Genomic DNA, 21736 nt, shown 5'->3' with positions numbered 1-21736 from the left:
TGGTCCTTACTCCTGGCAAGGTCAGGACTTTGCAGCTGAAAGGAACCGAGGAAAACTCAGCCATCTTTCATAATAGAACTATCCCATTCTAGTTAAAGGAACTTCTCTACCAGTTTTGGTGATTCTCCAGCCCCCTCTTCAATATGATAATGGTAAGAGTATTGATAATGATGGTAACTACTCCTCAGTTAGGAGTGCTGGGTTTACTTTGTACAATTCGTAGACTATGCAAAATGTGTGGGTTATCTTACTTCATTGGTACAGTCCTGGCTGGTTTAGCTCAGTGGATTGAGCGTCGGCCTGCGAGCTAAGTGTCGCTGGTTTGATCTTCCAGTCAGGGCACATCAGAGAAGGAAAACTCTGACTCCAAAAAACCTCCGCAGCCTTGCGGCATACCTCTTCAGGGGAAAGGCTAGGGGAGTAAACCCCGACAGAAAATCCGGAGCCGGAGTCCCTAAGGTGGTTTGACGTTGTAGTCAACACCGGCAACTCCTGCGGCGCACCTGAAGCCAAGCTGTATTGACTCCGTCTTTCCCTTGGACCCTTCAGCTGCGAAGAGAGGGGGGGTCTGCTGCATGGGCAACAGCAGACCCTCCATATCACCCTGCCCAGGCTCTGTAGCTTCAGCTTCACTGGAGAGGACACTCCAGCGTCATCGCAAGATGTCGATTCAACATGGGAGGAGACAGATACCGTGTCACTCCCGAGTCGGACTGCACAGCCATTCTCGGCGGTGCAGATAGACTCTTAAGAAGCTACACCATCGTCTCTCGAGACAGACGGCTGCCGACGACAGTCCTGTGGGGGAGATATTTATCCCCCTTGTATCTGTGGGGTTTCTGAGGCTCAGTGAAGAAACGCAGCTTACTTTATTCACTGCCGCACAGCCAGCAAGGGGCAGGGCCAGGATTCAAACGTAGTTATTGCAAAGTGCTGTCCATGGATTATCTCAATGAACCTGCACCACAGCTCCGTGAAGTACTCACTGGTAGTATCCTTGTGCTGCTGAGGAAATCCAGTTCAGAGATTCAAGTAACTTTCTCAGGGCTGCAGAAGTGGGAAGCGATAGAGTCTGACGGCCCCAGAGCCATTCCCAGTCCCAAGCCTTCGTTTTTACCTGTCACCCCGTAGCTCCCGTCCCCTGGCTTCTTCAGTCCTGCTTGCTCTCTGCCAGGTTTCTGTTCCGGGTCTTGATGATTTGACCTGCCTCTCGCATGCCCCGCACCCCCCCCCCCGCACCCCCCCAATATACTGCAAGGGCTCCTGCTGGTCATCCTCTTGAACTTCCTTCACTCTTGCTAATTTTAGTTCTTTGTTATTCATTCTTTTAACACTTTCTTCTCATGTGTCTAGTTTCCCTAGACAGTTTGTACCTATTACTAGTAACGTAGTGAATAAAGCTCTGTTATCTGAATAAGTCCATACTGCCTAAGCTCTTCCCTTTCACCCCTTCACCTATGTTTTTAGTTACAAAGCCGAAGCTCAGTCTCATCTGATACTCTTTGGTTCTTAAGATTCACATCTCGTGCCGTATCTTCTGCAGAGCTTTGGTTCACAATAAGAGGAATTGAGGAAATTCAGTTTAAATCCTGGTGCACTAGAAACATAAACAAACCTCTGCTTTTGGAATCTCAGACTTGTCTTCCCCACCCATGGATCCGAGATTACATTTTTCTCTGAGTTTTTCTTTTTTTTTTCTTCCTTAGAAAATGGCAAGCTTTAAAAGCTGATTTTTTAGGAAAACCATTCATGTTTCCCACTGCTTGAGAAAAGAAAATATTGGCAATTCACAAGTAGAGACCAGACATCCTTACAAGCATTGTGATATTTTACTTAATGTTGGGCCTGTCAGGAAAGTAAATAGTGTTATACATTTCATGGTTATCAGATTTGTACGTACATTTATTAAATTTATACCCCTCAGTCGAACTCAGAAGACTTTCAGAATGATTTCTGAGATTTTGGTCATGTACAGCGTTGGTGAGGTTTCTTTCCGTGTAGAGATCAGCTGCTTCATGTCTGGTTGGCTGTTCTGAGAGTAGTCATTTAATTCTTACCTATGAAGGTAGCGTGTGGACCCTTTGACAGGTCATTGGGACTTGAACTTAAGCCTGACTCCAGAGTCTTTCTTTCTGCTACTCTGATTATGTGAGTCAACACACAGAGGGCTCTTATATTGGTTATTTCATCGTGAGGTGTACTTGAGTGCATTGGGACTTTTCTGGGGTGTCATATGATTTAAGCTAATTGCAGCCTGAGGGACGTAGCCAAAGCTCACGGGGTTGCTTGGCCTCAAGCCTGACACTGAAGCAACATCAAGTCATGTTCAGACCCTTGGAGCAATTGTCACAGTGCAGAGACGTGAATGCCAGTCACACGTGTGACTCCGTGAAGGTTACCATGTGGGCTGGCTGTACCCACTTAAAAAACATTTTTTTAACCTATTTAAAAAATATATGTTCAAATTGGAAAGAGCATTATTCCTCCTCCCCTCCCTGTCTGGCTATAAAAGTATTCTGTAAATCTGCACATTGTAGAAAATTTATACAATAATTAAAATAGTGGAAAAGGTTGATAAAAGTCACCAATAAACTCACATCTAAAGATGTTCACTGTTAACACCTTGACTCTTTTAATGCACATTTCTATATATATCTACATAAAACCTCTGAAAAATTAAATAGGATTGCAGTATGTACTTTGTTCTATAATCTTTTCTTTCCATCTAGTATTTTTTTTATGGCAGTAAAAATAGATCTGCCCAATCTTTTAAAAATAATTTTAATTTTGGGATAATTGTAGACTCACATGCAGTAGAAGGGTGTGCCTTTACCCTTCATGGTCACAGCTGGTACAGTTGGCATTGGAGCGCTCCATTGACCTCACTCAGACCTCAGCAGTTTGATAAGTGCGCGTGCGCGCGCACGTGTTTGTGTATCTGTGCTTTTAAAACAAACTTTAAACAACTACCTTCAGTCCATATTATTTGTTCTGGGAAGAACATGGTGTGGGACATAGATCTGAATCCCGACTCTGCTCTTCGTGAACTCTGTAACCTTGGGGTCTCCAAGCCTGCTTGTGCATCAGCAAGTCTGAGCACAGGTCATAGCTCAGTAAGTGTTGTGAACTCATCCTTAAGTTGGATGGAGTGTCTTCTGGCATAAAAATACGGTAGTGACTTTGGTCTGTTTTTCACATTCTCTACTAATGGTATTGTGTACATGGCTTTTAGTTTATGGGAACGCTCCATGGGATCTTTTCAGTTGGGAGTAAAAGATGGTGGAGTAAGTGATGGAAAGAGGAACTAGGTTTATTTATCCTGCGCCCACTGAAATGGAACTTCACGTGTCATTTAATCTGCACAGCAGTCCTGTGAACTAGAGATTGTTACTCTCACAGATGAGGAAACTGGACTTCAGAGATGTTAACTTCTCCCAATAACTGGTCTTTGAACTCTGAGCTTTCTGACTCTAGTAAACACATCTTGTTTCTGCACAGTGGGGAAGAATGATCTGTTTAATATTGTATCTGGCCTTCAGTTTCTGACCATGTCTAATTGGGCCAAATGTTTTCCGCTGTTTAGAGGCATCTAATTCCTGAGATGGGATTCAAAAAGCAGGGTATCATGCAGAAAAAGGTAAAAAACTCTGAAGAAGGTTTTTACTGGGCCATTTAAGGAAAATTTAATGTGAAAAGAATTTTTATGAAGTAAGTAGAATGTATGAATTTGAATTCTTTGAGCCTGGATTTTTAAAGACACTTTGCCGTAATATGCGTGATAATCCCTGGAACTTTCATCACTTGATAACTGTTATTTTAGTAATAACCATTGCTCTTCTGTGTCCCTGTCTCTAGCCATCCACCCTTGCATTCAGTTCTCGTTTTAATTCTTGGTGGTTTATTGGTGTTAATTGGAATCTGCTGTGGAAAGAACGTAGGTTCTGGAGTCATTCGAATTCTGAATTTAATCGTTTATGGTCTGATGACAAGTGAGTCATTTGACAGTGCTGAGCCTCAGTTCCTGAACCAGGGATAGTAACGTGTACCTCGTAGGGCTGGTATGAGTAGAGATTAATGTATCTGTTTTGGCTCCACATATATAGTCAGTGTTTAATAAAAGCTAACTATGAAAATTGTTCGTGATGGGCATTTTCCCAGTCATTGTTTATTTTGTTATTTTTTCAGTTTATTTAAATAAACACCGCCTCAGATACTTTTTTTTTTTTTTTTTTTTTTTGCCTGTGACCTAGGTTTCTCACTTCTTTTTATTTATTTTAATTTTAAAGGAATCCAAACCGGAAGCTTCTGTACAACCTACTCTGAATTGTGAATGGCTTTCTCCCTCAGTCTCTGCTGCTCTGTCCTGAATAGCACTTGGGGAAACAGGTGGCTGGGCTGTAGGCGGCCCAGGGACGGCAGAGCCTCTCCACCTCCAGGTTAGCGAGGCGGTAGCCTGTCTCTCCTGAACAGTGAAGACTTACCTGTCCGTGGTGGTGAAGACAGATTTCCTGGACGGGCCAGGGAGCTGGAGCAGTCACTTTCCTCCCCAGTCAGAATCGTGACCTGACAGCTCAGGTGTTCTTTGCTTTAGAAATCTTAATTGTGACCTTCAGTCTAATTCAGAGAACAGATTAAAAAATAATAAGTCTCTTTTCTCCTGATTATAAGTGTTATTTATGCTTCAAAAAATTTTTTTTTGGTTGATTTGAAAGAATGAAAAAGAGGGAAACTGGGAAATCACCCAACTACTGTTAACATTTTGATATTTTTCCTCTAGCTTTCTTCTATGCATGCATTTTATTTTTTTAGGTCATTTATAATTTGGTTTTCTATTTTTTCATATAACATTATGACTTAGAAATATGGAAATATTCTCGTATCATCAACTCTGTAAATACAGTTTTAAGATTTTATTGTGCAGCTTTATCATATTTTACCCATTTTCATATTCTTGCACATTTAGGTGGTTTCTTATTTTTCACTGTTCTAAGTAATTCTGTGATGAGTGACATTGTGTATAAGACTCCCTGCGTCCTATATTTTGAATTCTTTCCCTGAGATTGAATTCTGGGAATGGGATTATTGGCGTGAGTGTGAATATGTTTATATGGTACACACACACTCAACACATATAATCTGTCCATCAGCGTTATATCAATTTACATTCCTGCCAGCATATTTCCTGGCTTCTAGATGCTTGGTTAGTTCTTGAAAAGTGAATATTAATGGTGTCATTTCACAGTAAGCTCTCTAGCACTGGATAGTCTCATAAAAACCATCTCACTTGTTAAACGAAAGCTTGTTTTAATTTGCCGTTTTTGATGATTGGTGAGTTACAACATTTTTTCATATGCTTGATAATCACATATGTAATTCCTCTAGTAAACTGTGTTAATGAAATAGAAGTGTACTTGACACATTTAGCGCCCGGGCTCTGCAGAATTCATGGCCTCTCGGGTGGCCATTGGACGACCGTGCTGACGGCTGCGGTTCTCCCTTTGACTCTGGGCTTGAGCCTCTCTAACGCAGATAAACATTCCAGCGCTTGAATCCGTCCCTGCTTTTCAAATGAAACTGTTGATTCTGCCTTTTGAAAGTAACTTAAATGTTTTTAAAAAAAATTATAAAAGTTATGTGCTCATTAACCTTAGAACATTTGAAAATACACAGAAGTGAAGGAAGAAAGTCAACTATATTCCCACCGCGTGAAAGACAGTTACTGTTAACATTTTGTTCTTTTTCCTTCTAGTCTTAAAATTCTTTTTTGCACAATAGTAGCTTCCCGTCTTCCCTTTAACATCAACATCATACATAAACATTACCCTGAGTTATTTCAAAATCTTCATATTATTTGTGCTTTGGATCCTGAATGTTTCACCCCGAGGTGAAAAGGAGCAAGCCTTCCTTGGTTTGTTTGATGAGTTATGAAAGTTAATTATCTCCCTTCTCTTCCTTCTCTTCTAGGGGCCTGAGGGTTATGAAGCTGCTCTGTTAGAAAAGGCGGCCCTCCTGGCTGAGCTGCACACAGAAAACCTCCACAAGAGTACAGAGAACCACAGACTGCGCAGGAACGTGAAGAAGGTCACCCAGGAGCTGGGCGACCTGCAGCAGGAGAAGGAGAAGCTAGAGAGGGACTTGGAGGCAGCCCGCCGAGAGAAGAGCAAGGGGGACGGCGCCATCCATGTGAGCACCCCCGGCCCCTTCTGGAAGAGCGGGCAGTGCCGTGGGCTGGGGCTGTTAGGCTGTTTCTGGCTTTAGGGAGACTCATGGCAGAAAACATAGAAAATCTGAAAAATACAAAGAAGAAAACATTTCACTCATCTGAGCACCTAGAAATGGCCGGTCGATGTCTTCACTAGTTGGTATTTTAGTCCTTTTATACCTTCTTTCTCCTCCCACCTCCCCAGGCGTTATTGGCATCAGGCTGAAAAGGCGGTGCTGTATCTGTTTTTTAAATTCTGTGATGTCTCTTTGATGTGTCGCCATGTTGTCAACGTTCTTCAAAAACACTTTTTTTTTTTTTTTTTTTTTTTTGTGCAAGCTCGCGTAATATTCCATTACTTGGATGTGCTACAATTTATTTAACTAGTCTCTCACTGTAGGATATTTAGGTCATTACACTTTTTTTTGCCTTATACAAATGCTGTAGCTAACATCCTTAAATACAAGTATTTATCCACTGTTTTTTTTCCTGATAGAAAAACAATTACTGGGTGAAAGAATATGAATATTTTAAGACTGTTAGAGATATACTCAAAATTGTTCTCCAGAAAGATTATACCATATTTTTCTATGTGAGTGATTTTTAAAGACTACTCTATTCAGCATTGGGTGTTAACATTAATAAATTTTCTCTGAACTTGGCAGTAAGAAAAGAATTTAAAAGTTTTTATTATATTTAAACTTAAGTAGTCAGCATCCTGAGAGTCACATCCAGATACGTAAGCCTTGGTGCAGTCAGATGGGACAGGGTCTGAGTCTGAGCGACCGTTGACACTCCGCTCATTGGCGCTCAGGTTAATGGAATTACCCACACAGGAGTCTGAGGCAGGAAAAGCCATTAGCGCAGAGAGCGCAAAAGAGAGCCCACAGGTGTCAGAGGTTAGTGCTCTGGTGGCTGCTGTTGGCAGGGACTCGAAGAGTCATAGTTGGAAATCTTCATGGTAATGCTGATGAAAGAATTGAAACAGAATGTATAGTTTAACACAAACATTAATGAACATAAGAGAGCAATAATGGGAATATAGAAAAATAAGAAATTGTCACCTATTCTACCACTTTAATAATGTCCCTGTTTTTCAGTATCACCCTTCAGTCCTGCTGCAGTTGGACCGCCAGTCTCATCAGAGGCTGAACACTCTCTGTGTTCTTCGATCACATAGGGCACCTCCCCATGTTATCTCCTCTGTCACAGGCGTCTCCCCACGTCACTTCCTTTATCCTGGTATCTCCCTATGCTGTGTAGACTCCAGAGTGATTATGTTGAATGGTACATACTCCTCATTGACTAGATTTCTCATGATTCACTTAATACTTTTCTCCTCTGTTGGCCATTTCGGCTGTTTAAATAATGCTGCAGTGAACATCTTTCGTCACAAAGGCGTTTTCTCTTGAAATCCCTAGACGGATTCTGAGGAGTGAGATCACTGGGTCAGATGGTACAAGGATTTTATATTAGTTAATCATGCTGCCAAATTACTTGTCTAAAAGGCTGGTCCAGGTATGTTGTCACTGGCAATATTAGAGAATACTAGTTTATTACAATTGATTAAAAGACCTCTTCCCTGTATTTATTCGGTGTCATTGAACGCTAAATATACCTGGTTTCAATGCTCATGGAAACACAAGGGGTGGCACCTGAAAGTTTTATTTTTCTGAGGGAGCCGAGGATGTTATACATGACAAAATGCAAAGCGGTTTGAAATCCGGAGCTAATTAATGTAACAGTCAGTGCAGAAGATCCTGTGGGATGTAGTAGTCAGGGAATCCTTCCAGGGGGAGGTGATGCTTGAACAGATTGAAAGGAGTGAGATTGGAGTAGTGTGTCTTTAGGGCTGAGGCAAGGGCAAGACTGGCCAGAGGCCCTGTTATAGAGGTGCCGTTTTCCTAGTCAATTTTTGTATCTCTTACAAATTTTTTAGGTTAACAAAACCTGTGAGATAACAGGGCTTTTTAAAAAATTTAGTTTAAAATAGTTTGTCCCCATTCTCCTTCACTATCATCATAAAAATATTCCATAAAACTTGAATGTGGGAATACATATAGATTATGCAGATATATACACACACACAGTCATATATAAAGTATGTAATTTTTTTTGCGTTATAACTTACTCTTGGCAATAAATAGCTGCTAGATAACTACATTAGGAGGTTCTTCAGAACCTCCAGATGTAGATAGCAATGCTGTTGTTACCTGTCCCTCTATCGTCAAATAGTGTTGGTTCTGTAATTCACTTATTTATGTAAATGCTGGTGTTTCTACAACAGTTTTGAGCTGTTGTTGATAAAAAGCTATATTCTTAGGCAAGACGGGACCTTTCTTGCCTTATAACTAAAACTGTGAGAAGGGGGCACTGCTGGGACTGGTACCTGTCTGAGAGCTGGCTTCTGTGTCTGCCATCCAATTCCTGCAGCCCCAGGTGGCCGGGCCCATCCCTGCCAGCCCTGCGGGGATCACGCCTTCCCAGTTCCTTACAGAGAGGAAGGGGGCTCACCCTCCCCTGCCCCTGTGGGCTCCCTGTTGGGATGGCCAGAGGGGTAGGTACTGAGACGCCCAGCGTGGGTCACATGCCGTTCTTCTTTGTCAGCGGTGTGCGTGTGCGCCATCATCGTCTGCTCGCCCTAGGACCATGTGTTTGGAGGGGGACGCGCCGTCATCCAGAGGAAGCCTGTTTCAGGACACTGGGCACGCACGCTAAGCTGGCCCTCTACACGTTTCCCTTGGGTGGGCGTGCCTGCGACCTGGCTTCCTGGCATCTCATGGCTGCTTGTCTACAACAGGTCATGTGTATGTTTCGGACAACGTGATGGGGCTGTGGGTTCTCTCTTTTTGCCCATGTCTTGTATCACAGAGGTAGCTTTCTTTAACTTCTGGTTATGACCTAAGAATTTGGTTGTGTCTGTCTCCTGTGAATGTTTTACACCAGATCTTGGGGCCCCTGGCTGGTGCAGAATCTGGGGGAACGTGATGGGATGGTGTTTTTGCCTCACGGTGCTAGGGTGCATGCAGAGGAAGAGTGTACACCGCCCTTGCACGTCCGATCAGCGTGTTCTGTTAACTGGGCTCTTTGGTGAACTAGAACCATGCACTCACCGGCTGCTGCTGCTGTTGCTTTTGGATTGAAACAAACAAACAGGAAACCAGACCTTTTACTGTTCCTGTCCTGGCAAAGGAAAGGATCCATTCACAGATTCAGCAGGCCCTCGATTTGGCATGGGGACAGTTCCATAACAGAGACACAAACAAAGTGCCACAGGAGCGCAGAGGAAGGAGGTGGCTTGCAGGATCAGAGCCGGCTTCTGGGGAAAGTAGCTTTGAACTGCTCTGAAGTTTGAGTTTAAGGTGACTAGATAGACAAGGGAGAGGAGGGGAAGGGGAAGGGACAGAGGTGTGAGAGTGTATGTTGTTTTGGTGGAAACAAAAAAAGAACACCTAACCTGAAGGATTCTGGTTGTTTGAAGCTTTAAACATTGTAACATTTCTTTGGCTGTTTTAAAAACATTTTCAGACGTTTATGGATAGTCATGTAATTAAATAAAATAAAAAATAAAGACATCAGGGTCCAGGAGAAAGAAGGGTGACTGGTAAAGAGGAACCAGTGAGTCAGAAATGCACGTTGTGACGCCCGTCACGGTCCTGAAGGGGGGGCCTTGACATGCAGCCGGCAGCTCCTGGCAGCGAAAGTAAAAAGGGAAATTCAGTTACAAGGTCTCCAGTGTCTGTAAGATGAACATGTTAAGAATAAAGGACAGCTTTTGCCAGCACTCAGGCCTGAGGGAAGTATTGCCTCTGGTGGCTTTATAAAGAGTTCTCTGAGCAGTACAGAGTCTTTGACAATAGCCCATTCAGTGAAAGCAGTTTTGCACAGGGCCAGATCAATGTCATCCAAGTCGGTTAGCGTGTAAGCATTAAGTTAAGGTTTTCAGTCCCTGGCGCCGTGTCTTGCTGTTTCCCATTATTCTCGTTTCTCAGACAACTGCAGAATCAGTGGGAAATGCTGCAGCCTGTGTATAGATGTGCCCCGCCTCAGAGCCTTTGCGGTGGTGCCCTATCAAGCAGTACTTGATTTTGTAGCATTCCCTGAATTCTCTCTGATGGCAAGCCAACCAGCTCTCTTTTGGATGTGATCAAACCATCCTTTGCTCATGCCAGAAACATTTATTGCGGTCGCATTGTGCCTGCTTCTAAGCATTTCGGCAGGAGACAATGCCTGTCTGGAACTGCAGCTTGGATAGAGGCATATGCATTCACTGTGTCTGATTGTGTGTGAGTGCTGGTACGTTTGACCGTGAGAGTCATTTCTCAGGTTTGTTTTAATTGCCTGTGATTGTGGTGACCCACACTGCCAGTTGACCCGGCATGTGTTGTAATTTGCAGTTTGTCCGTTTGTTGATTCGAGGGACATTTACTGAGTCCTTGCACCGGTGCAGACACTGGGAGTATGCTCTGGGGAATACAAGTTTGGTTTTCACTTTGGAAGACTTCTTACAAGAAAGGTCAGAAAGTGAGGGTCTCCCAGGTAGATCTCTTCCATTGTGTTATGTCTTGGTGCCGCTGTAAGGACCCATATCCCTTTGAGGAAGTTCAAGAGGCCTTTGCAAAAGCAAACAAAACCCCCCACTATCCCCAGGTTGATGTCCTTGCTGCGACGTGTGAAGTGCCCTTGCTTCTGTGGTCTGCGGCATGAGTGCTGCTCGGATGCTTATATCCTTGCCCTCACTTCTCTGACTCTGATACGTTGTTTGGCCCCAGAGACAGAAGACTCCTTTTTCTGTGTGCATGCATGCATGTTTGCATGCGTATATGTGTGCATGCATGTTTGTGTGCGCATGTGTGGATGGATATGTGCATTGGATGAAGGTGACAGAGAGTGGTACCTCTTTGTTTTAGCTTTGCTCTCTCTGGTTCAGGCAGTCTGTGTGCTGTTCGGAGTGTGTGGGGGAGAGGAGCAAGTCCTAGTCTTTTCCTTCTCCCTTAGAAGCAGTGTACATTAGGCCCTGGTTTAGCCATGTTTCCCGGACTGTCTTGTAATGCTCTCATCTGTTCATCTGTTACAAGGCCTCTCACCTGCTACCCTGACAGGTGTGTGCCTCAGTACCTCGGCACTTAGCTCTGTGGGGATGCATTTGCTGGCTAAAGCCCAGAAATCTAATTAAAGTTGTACCTGTCACCCAGCTGCTAATCCCATGTGCTTTGACAGGAGCGGGTTTAATTTCAGGGTAGTTCAGCCTGCACCCCTCCGATTCTCACGTGCATCTGTTGATGGATAGCTCCAAATGGGATCGTGACAGCATTCAGAACATCTCTTCGTGAACTTTAATCAAAACAAGGCACTTGGAGACAATGTCTATAGGCTGGCTGGTCAGGGCTTAGACCACAGACCTGAGGCAGTGTGGTTTTTACCCAGGGACAAAGCTCTCCTTACCTTTTTTTCTTTGTTTAGTCAGGTGTAAAGATTCTGAGTTGGCATCCTTGTAGAATCATATGCAGTTTAAATGTCCTATGTTGGAAGAAGTTCTGTCTTGGCAAATTCCGGTTTCTCGTAGGAGATGCGGAACGCAGAGACTTTGGAGTCAGACTGGATCTGAACCCTGGCTCCACCACTTGTGAGCTGTTGGACTGTGAGCCGGTCACTGCCTCTCCAAACTGCTGTCCGCTGCTTGTCAGGAGAACAGATTAGTGGTAGGGATTATGTCACTTAGCATCACACCGGCACGTCATAGGTGATCAATGAACAACAGTAGCTATTTCGATGATGGTGATGATGCTGCCGCCTTGGGGGCTAGACACTTAGCATCTTTAGGAGGCGTCTTCAGAACAGTGGAAAGCCGTGCTGGTCTTGATTTGGAATCTCAGTTTCAGCCGGTGCTTAACTTGAGGCCTCTAAGTCAGTTACTTAACCTCTCCAAAGTCATGTTTTCTCCTTTAAAATGGAATTGGTTATATCTACTTTAGGGTTAAATAAATGAAGAATAAAATGTAATGAGTGAGAAAATGCCTGCTGTGGTTCCCGGCACACAGAGGGAGGTGCTCAGTGTGTTATGGTCCTTCTCTTCTCTCCTTTCTGTTTTTCTTTGTGTGGCAAGTGCTGGCTTAGGACTTCATGCGACAATAAATGTGGGCTGTTCTTTTACCAGTCAAGTCAACAAAGCTGTAAATTTCTTCCTTGATCATCACTCACCTCTCCTCTGAAGAAAGTGCTTGTCCGTTCCTTTCCATCTGATGGATCCCTCCAGAAGGGGGTCAGGGCCTTCCAGAGTGACAAGACTCCGGAGCACCTCAGTGTCTCATGCATGGACTGCCGGGGAGCTGGTTTCAAAGGCTGTTCCCATCAGCTTTATGGAATGGCTCTAGTCGTTTGGGGGCACAAACAGAAAGGCTTTCCTTGGTATCTGGTTCTCATTTTAGAATTTCTGAGCCAGGCTCTGTCCTGGGCACTGGGAGTACAGGACGGAATCGAATCAGATGCAGTCTCTGAAGGAGTCTAGTAGAGAAATAGAATAGAAACGCAGACAAAGGGCCAATTAAAATATAGCATCATCAGTGCTGGTAGAAAGATGGACCTCGTCATGCCTTGGGAGCACAGAGACAGGGACTGTGCGAGGGGGGCGGGGAGGGAGGGCAGCTTCCCAGAGCAGGCGGATTTGAGCTGATGCTTGAAGGCGATGGGAGATGCAGATGCATTCCGGCTGGAGGGAAGGCCTGTGCAAAGGCTTGTGGGCCTGCGTGAGCCCGGCCCCGGGGGGGACTGCAGTCGGGCTGGAGGAGAGGGCAGGTGTGCCTCAGCGCGTCACCCAGGTGGGCCTTTAGAGAGGGGGGTGCCTCACCTGGTGCCTGACAGCTGTTAAGTGACTCAGCTGGGCCCTGACCCCTGCACAGCTTCATTTCCTTTGTCCGTTATTTCCAGCTTTCTAGTGACAACCGCAGTGAGCCCCGTGCTCAGTGCTTCCGCAGTCCTCACAGCCAGTGACGCACGTTCGTTTGTTCTCCGTGACAAGGGCTGCCGCGTTCCAGTGGCTTCTGTTTACTTATTTATGTTTCAGCATGTGGATTCTCTGTTCAACTGAACTCTTCTGGAGAGAAAAATATGTGGCAGTAGAAGCTGCTCAGGGCGAAGTGAGGCAGGAGGCCCGGTACCCCCCCCGCCCCTGCCCTTTTACCGCGCCCTGCTTCTGCCACAGCCCCCAGCGGCCTCGGGGCGCCACAGAACGGGGCTTGAACACCCCTGTCTCGTACTAATTCTGGGAAATTGTACATCACTGTGTCCCTCTACCTCATTAAGATTTTGGGGAGGTTTCCTTTGTATATTTAAAGGTAACCGCGGAACACTCTGACAAGCTTTCTCACAGCGGAGCCTGATAAGGTGGAAGTTTGATGGATGAGACCTTCCCATTCTCCGTCTGGCCAGAGATAAACAGACTGGCTGATTGGGGAGGGAGGGACTAGGCCTGGCTTTTCATTTCTAACGTGATGCTAAGATTGTAGGGACAGTTTATTTTCTAAATAATCCACTTTTTGAAAAGCAGCCTATGCCAAAAGAGCCCTGATATGCAAAGACACTGCTCAGCTCATTGTTGGTCGAGAGTGTACCTACGAATCCTAAAGGAAAATTGCCCATTAGGGTAGAAATTGAGGCCACTCAGTCGATGCCACCTCGCAGATCTTGCTGTGGTAGCACCCGCTTTACAGCGAGGTGGTGTAGGAAAGGGGTTTCTGAACCTCTGTCCCTTGCCCCTGGGTTCAGAAGCAACAGAGACAGGTGCACCCGAGAGGCTTGGCAGAGTCCTTAGGGTGGTGGCTTCTTTCACTAAAATCAAACACAACTACCCATGCTTTTCCCCAAGTCGACTGAGTCAGTTTCTGGAGGAGCACGTGGTTAGAGGAAAAGGACAGTTGGCAAGGCTTGAGCATCGCTAATGCTAGAGCTTCTGGGGCTCGTTTTGAAAAACCACTACAGTAGTTCCTCTCTATATCGTGGTTCACTTATCGCGGCCTCACTGTATGGCGGAATTTTTAAAAATGTTATATTTAATTATTTATCGCGGATTTTTTGCTATATCGTGGGATTTTGCGGTACTATACAGTAAATACTAAAATAAATGTAAGGTTCCTACTTTGTGGATTTTCACCTATCGCGGGGGTGTCTAGAACGTAATGCCCGCGATAAGTGAGGGATCACTGTAGTTCTGTGAAGAGAACACACAAATAGACCTGGTTTTAAATCCTGGTTCCAGCACCTTTTACTTCGGTTACATTGCCTGAGCATTTCAGACTTCAGTTTTCTGACTGGCAAATGGATGTATTCAGACCATCTGCTTTGCAGGGTTGTGAGAGCTGAATGAGGTGGTGTTTTTGAAGGATGATTGCTGTGGGCAGAACAGTCACGGAGGGCCTTGTGGAAGAGGTGGCGTGTGGGTTGGGCCTTATAAGATAATCATGCTGTTTTCAGGCAGCATTGGGGGAATTTTATTTTATTTTTTAGTTGGAGGGGACTGGGTGGCTACAGGCGCGGGGCCTGGGGAGTGTTAATGGAGCGGCTGGGAGAGGAAAGGCTAAGAGGCCGGCCGGCTAGAGCCTACGGGCGGGAGCCTGGAGTGACTGCTTGTTCAGGCAGCTTCGTTCCGCGGTCAGCTCGGAGTCACGGAAGGGTCCTGGCCAGAGATGTCATGATCAAGGGTGTGCACATGACTTGGTCGGTGAAACCAGGGACAGGGAGACCAGTCAGGAGGCTGTTGCAGGTGACCAGCTGAGAGCTAAGTTCCGAAGAGGCAGCAGCGGTGAGGTGAGGGAGAGGAGGGGTTGGGGTGCAGGACGGGACACTCGTCTCAGCCTCTGCCCTTCTTCCTTTCTCATACCTCCTCACGGCGGGGAGGACCCACTCATCTGGTTGTTCAGAGCCCAAGGTGGTCATTGGGCCACAACCCAAGTTCCTGATTCGTTTGCTTTCTCGCTGCAGACCTGGCCCAGCCTGGCCTCTGTGGGTGACTCCCTTAAGCGGCACGTACCCTCCCCATTCGCAAAACACAAACAAAAACAACTCGCAGTTTTATTGGAGAGCCCTGCTTTGGGTATGAGATTTTTAGCCTGCAATCATTTCTGACGTTCAGCTCCTTTGAGAGCCCTGCGGGTGGCAGGGGTGGTGGGCAGGGCAGGATCGGGCACTCGGGCCCATGTGAAAACCCCAGGTCCTCACTGCTCATCTCTCTCATGCTCCGTAGGCAGGGTGTGCTGTGCCCCCAGGCCTGGGTGACCTGGTGGATGACAAGGCGTGTGTGCAAGGGTGGAGGAAGAGCTGAACCTCGTGGCTGGGTGGATGGTGATGCTGTGGCCACACGAGGACACCTGGGCGTGGAGGTCAGCCTGAAGGATATGCGTGGGAAGAAGGGGAGACACAGTATCGTTTCCTGTGCACCTGCTTCTGTGCTGGGCACCCATCTTGCCTTCCCTCATTTGACTCTCCAGGCACCCTAGGAGTTTGAATTATCATTCCCATTTACTGGAAAGGAAATAGTCATAAAGATTTAAATGATCTGTCCTTAGCCACACAGCCTTTTAGCGGTAAAGCCAGAACACAAGGCTAGATCTCCCTGTCTTCACAGCCCCGGGATATTGGAGGAGCTTTGGGGAAACCACGCAAGATTATCAATTTTCAGTTCTGATTGTTTTGCTCAGGCGAGACATGCTGTCTCAGTGCTTCCCCTAAACATTTATTATGACTCCACTGGTGTTGAGCACATGAGCCGTGGCTGTCTTTGGGTTGCCATGGCAGCTGCTCCTCCTCAAGGCCACCTGAGCGTACACTTCCCCTGCTCCCTGCAGTGGTCCTTTTCCTTTTACTTCAGGCCTTCTCTGACTGCTCTTCATGTGAAGTCCAAGATCCTTGGTCCTGCCCCATTCGTTAGCAGGAGGCCTCAGTCTCCGGTGGGGTGTTCCATCAAGTCTGCATCCTTGAGAAACTATAACATTAGCTTGGGTATTGAAATTATTGGCCAGGGGAAGGCTATGCCACAGAGTGGTTGTCTATTTCTTTGGTCTTAACAGTGTAGTTGGGTGGAAAGAGCACAGAGTTTGGGGTCAGATGGACCTGAGTTTGAATTTCCGCACTACAACTTGTTGTAAAGCTTTGCAAAAATTTCTCAGCCTCTGAACCATAATTTCCTTTCTGTAAACACAAGGCTAATAATACTTACCGGGTAGACAGTCATGAGGGTCAGAGGTGTTTTATGTAAAAATGCTTCATCCCGTGCTTGTCTCGTAGCTGCTGCTGCTCAGCAAATAGTAGTTTCTATTACTAATGCTTATAGTAAGAGAAACAGTTTATACTCTGTGGTGTCCTGAGATCCGGATTTATGCTGAGGACCCTCTAGCCCCCAGAATGCATACACACACACGGATTTGCACAGGCTCCCAAATTTGCATGGACCTGAGGTTAAGAACCCCTGATCTTAGGCATGACAAAACTACATGTCCTTTGTGGGATTCTGGAATGGGTCATTTTCATGTTGTCAGGCTGAGGGACACGTGGAAGGAATATGACACAACATTAATAGCCTTCCTTACTGAAAACATAGAAATTCATAACCTGGTTAACTGAATTAAAATTTATAAGCAAATGAAATAGAGAATGGAATAAATCATTACTGAACACACACACACGCACATGCACACACACACACGAACTTGAACCAGACACCAAAATATGGGTCTGGTAGGTGTTTGTATAAACGAGGGAACTGAATGTGGGAAATGATGTAAGTGGACCTATAATTAATATGCCCATGAAAGACGCATATGCTTTACTTAGCATAATACATAAACATTTTGAAATTAAAAAGTTGGCGTGATCTTTCTAGGATGGCAGACAATTTATTATGAATTTAAAGATGTACCTAAATGGCTTAACACAGATTTTATGGTTCCTTATCTTTTACCAATTTTTTAGACAGAGGTTTCAAAAGCGAGCATCAGGTGACTGTGTAGTGTATTGGGATCATTGCAAAAGAAACTCAAACCCTTGTCATAGTGTGGAAGTGAACCGAGGGTCTTATAATTGGAGGGACCTAGGATCAGGCAGGTGCTGTCTCTTAGTTACTATGGCCTTAGATAAATTACCTTTGTGGGCCTGTTTCCTTATTCATAAAATGGGAGCAGCCCCATCTGCCTCATCCATCCATCCATTCATCCAACCAACCAACCAACCAACTGGTATTTATTAGGTGCCGTTCTGGTTACCTACTGCTGCACAGTAAGTGACCCCAAAACTCGGTGTCTTAAAACACTTAGTATATCTCATGATTTTCGTGGGTCAGGGATTTATGTGGGGCTCAGCTCGGTGATTTTCTGCTCCATATGGTCTAAGTCACTCATGCCATTCAGCTGCTGAGTGGACTGGTCTGGAGGGTCCATGACTCGTCAGTCACATGTCTGGTACCTTTCTGGGAATGGCTGGAAAGGTGAGCACTGCTGGGATTGTTAGTTGTGTCAAGGTAGCCATACTTCCTTAGCTGGTGACAGGGCTGCCGGAGAGAGTATTGTATGAGACAGGGGTTGGAAACTGCCAGTTTCTTAAAAGTCTGGGCTTAGAAACTGGCACAGTGTCACATCTGCTGTATACTATTGGTCACAGAAGTCACCGCATTGCCCAGATTGTAGCTATGGGTAGGGACATAGACTCCACAGCCCCTTGATAAAAGAAAGTCAAAGAATTTATGGCTATCTTTATTTCGCCACGAGTGCCTGCCATGTGCCAGGTACCATTCTGGGTGTTGGCGCTACAGCAGTAAACAAAATTCACAGAAACACCTCCCCTTGTGGGGCTTATATGTTCTGGGGGGGAGACTATAAACAAAACGAACAAATTTAGTTTTGTATTAGAAGATGCTATCGGGAAGAGTAATGAAGGGAAGGAATATAGAGGGCGAGGTTGCAGTAGGGCTAGTGGTTATTTTAGGAAGGATGGTCAGGGGAGACTGGACCGAGAGATGACATTTGAGCACAGACTTGATAGAAAGGAGGATGCAGGCTTGAGGAACTTTCCGGGCAGGCAGAGCAGCAAGCATGAAGGTCTTGAGCTGGGAGGGTACGTGGTGTGTAAGAGAAACAGCAAGAAGACCAGGGGTGCCGGAGCAGAACCAGTGGAGGGGAGAGCAGCAGGAGACGAGGTCAGCCAGCAGCGGGGGTCCAGGCGGAGCAAGGCCTTGCAGCCATGGAGGTATGTGGGTTAATAGGAAGGTGCCTAGCACAGTGCCTGGGACAGTAGTAGCCATTCAGTACACGTGGCTTTTACTACCAACAGAACCCAGGTGCGGGAGCTCCCAGGTCCGCCTCACTCCACTGCCCGCTGCTCAGCCGCAGCAGCACCTCTGCACCGGTGCATGTTCTCATTCTGACGAGTAGCAGCTTGCAAAACACAGTCAGGAAGGCAAAAAATAAAGAAAGGTTTGAAAGGTGAATCCTCGTAATCTACCTCGTCTATAACAGCAGTAGTCAGACAGGTGGACTTTGTTCTGGTGGCTTTTCTGACACAGGGGGACAACGACTTTGTTAGTGTGCTTGTATATGCACACTATGGGTGACTCTTGAGAGGTCAACTTTTCATTAGAATCATCCCCGAAAATATTTTTATTACGCCCAATTTGCACAAGGGGAAATCCCAAACAGTAGTCAAATGTATAGAGACATGTTGGCAATCAAAGAAATGCAAACTCAAACTCTTGTGAAGTCCCATTTCATACCAATTAAATTAGCAAACATTTAAGAAAATGCAAATCAGAAGTTAGTGCTAGTGAAAAAGCAAACCAGAAGTTAGAAAAAACCCTGTTTTATGCGCAGAGCTATTCTTTGCTGTATTATCTGGAGACAGGGGAAATAGATAAGTGAATTATGATATACTCATTAGAATGGATATATATATATCACACTGAAGTCCCCTAGTGACCACGTCTTGCCTTCCCATTGGACGAGGAGGATGAGGAAAGCCAGTTGCCAGCTCAGGTGTACCAGCTCTGTAGGCCTTTCTCATCTGTATATATATATTTTAAATAACTTTTTCTTGACTTAGTACTCTTAAACTTTTTGTTTTATAATTGTTTTCAGTTGTGTCATTTTTTAATGGGTGTGTGCTGTTTGTAGGTTGCGGTGTAATGGAATAAATAAAGTAAGATGGGAACAGATTCAAACCAGTTAAAATTGTAAGAAAAATCATGGCTACAGATGGACAAGGACCAGTAGGAACATCTATAGTTTGAAAATGGTTTAATTTGTTGGCATGACACTATTGTGGGAAATGTTCTTGTTTTTTAACTTTAAGAGTTCTGTTAATGCTGCTTTAGTATTATTTGTGTAACATAAATAAAACCTTCTTTCCTCCCTCTAGAATTGAATTTCTGTTTGCTGACAGTTACTGATAGTAGGTTCTTGGTCCAGTTGTTTTGGATTAAGCTTTAGAGCAATCTTATCATCTGTTTGACCAAGAGAAAAATTAACATTTAGTTTTTAAGATAGTTTCTTTTAAAAAATGTTACTTGAAAAATGTTTACCTCTCCATTATGAATAGTCTATACTTAGTCTAAAATATTTTAAAAATAGAGAAAAAAATAACATCATTAAAAAATCGTTAATAATCACGTGGTTTGGTATTTCGTCAAGGTTTTTAATCAGTGCTGAAAAACAACACAACTGCTTATCATGGGAAATTTCGCGTACGCACAGTGAGAGAGGATGGCCCTCCATGTACTCGGCACCTGACTTCAGCGGCCACACAGCTCTCCTTGTTTCATCTACACCCTTCCCCAGCTCCCTCTCGACACTCAATTGTTTTAAGCAATTCTCAGACATAGTATTTTGTCATTTTTTTCAGTATTTTTTAAAAAGATCCCTGGCTGGTGTGGCTCAGTGGATTGAGTGCCGGCCTGAGAACTGAAAGGTTGCTGTTTGATCCTTAGTCAGGACACACGCCTGGGTTGCAGGCCCGGTCCCCAGCTGGGGGCGTGCGAGAGGCAGCTGATCGATGTGTCTCTCCCACATCGATGCTTCTCTCCCTCTCTCTCTCCCTCCCTTCCCCTCTCTAAAAATAAATAAATAAAACCTTTAAAAAAATACTGTTTTTACTTCAGAAAGGTAAATAATCTCTTAAAATTACTAAATAGCCAATTAATGTTTAGATTTCTCTGATTGTCTTATTTAAAAATAGTTTTAAACAGTTGGCTCAAATCATGATCCAGATAAGGTATTGCATTGACTGATACCTCTCTTTTTTAAAAAAGTTTTTATTTTGAAATAATTTTAGACATAGAGGAAAGAGCTTAAATTAATACATAGAGTTCTCAATGACCTTCACCCAGCTTCTCCTAATATTGCCATCTTTATATAGCAGTAGTGCACTCATCAAAACCAGGAAATGAACACCCATGTAATAATGGTATTTACAGGCTACTTGAATTTTGCCAGTTTTCCCATTAATGCCTCTTCTCTCGTCCAGGATTCAATCCAGAATCCACATTGCCTTTAATTGTCATGTCTCATTGGTCAATTATTTTGTAAATATCCCTTAATTTGGGCTTGTCTGATGTTTCTCATGATAACATTGAGGGCATACATTTTTGGTAATAGCACAGATGAGATGTGCCCTTCTCATTGTGCCAAATCTGGAGGTGCATCATGTCACCTGTCTTATGTCTGGTGATGTTAGTGTTGATCACTTGGTTAAGGTGGGGGGGAGGTCTCCTGACTTTTTCTATAATAAGCTATGTTTTCCCTTTGTGACAAGTGTTTTGTGGTGAGATATGCTGAGAATTTGTAAATATCTTGTTTCCCATCATTCTTGCAAGACTCTTAGTATTATCCATTGATGATACCTGCAACAGTTATTACTGTGGTAAATATTTGCCTAGTATTGATTTTCTATTTCCATGATTTCTCCTACACTTTTTAGTTGTAATTCTACCATCCCTTCTCCTGCATTTATTTATTATGTAGTTCTTTGGATCAGTATGGACTAATGGATATTTGTTTTAGTCTCTAGGTTGTAAGCTATTAATATCTTGATTTATTTTGTTGCCCACACTGCCTAAGATTTGGCCACTGGAAGCTCCTTCAGATTGACTCCTGTGCCTTTTCAACATGGCCCATCATTTCTGAGCACTTCCTTACTTTCTAGGATCAAAGTTGTCCTGGACTCATCTTACGTTTTCCCTACTGAAGTCCCAGAATCAACCATATTTCCAAGGATCTCTTGTTCTTTTATTGGAGAATCATATTTAGAAAGCAAGCTCCTAATGACAGGTGTCTTCATTGCTCCTGGGGTTTCATTACTTCTAGGCCTTGTCAGTGTATAGAATTTGGAAATACTCATATATGTATGCATATAGACACATGCATATGCACATCTGTACTTATTACTATGTCCAACTGTATGTGCGCGCGCGCGCGCGCGCGTGTGTGTAAGAGAGAGAGAGAGAGAGAGAGAGAGAGAGAGAGAGAGAGAGAAGGAAGTTAGAGAAGGCTAGAACGAATC

The 21736-nt window shown here is 44.5% G+C and overlaps 1 protein-coding gene across 1 annotated transcript in view; it reads left to right on the top strand.

Annotated features, from left to right (window-relative positions):
- The window catches only part of CDK5RAP2 (CDK5 regulatory subunit associated protein 2), a 165023-nt gene that overhangs the window by 44854 nt on the left and 98433 nt on the right, over window positions 1–21736 (top strand). Inside the window, exon 12 of the mRNA XM_090274639.1 lies at window positions 5965–6183. Within this exon, the coding sequence (XP_090130765.1) occupies window positions 5965–6183 (219 nt within the window). The remainder of the gene's footprint in view (window positions 1–5964; window positions 6184–21736) is intronic.

The sequence above is a fragment of the Furipterus horrens genome, unplaced genomic scaffold, assembly GCF_987537825.1.
Source record: "Furipterus horrens unplaced genomic scaffold, mFurHor1.1.pri manual_scaffold_4, whole genome shotgun sequence".
NCBI lineage: Eukaryota > Metazoa > Chordata > Mammalia > Chiroptera > Furipteridae > Furipterus > Furipterus horrens.
Note: the sequence above shows the minus strand (reverse complement) of the source record. Positions and strands in the feature narration are given on the sequence as shown.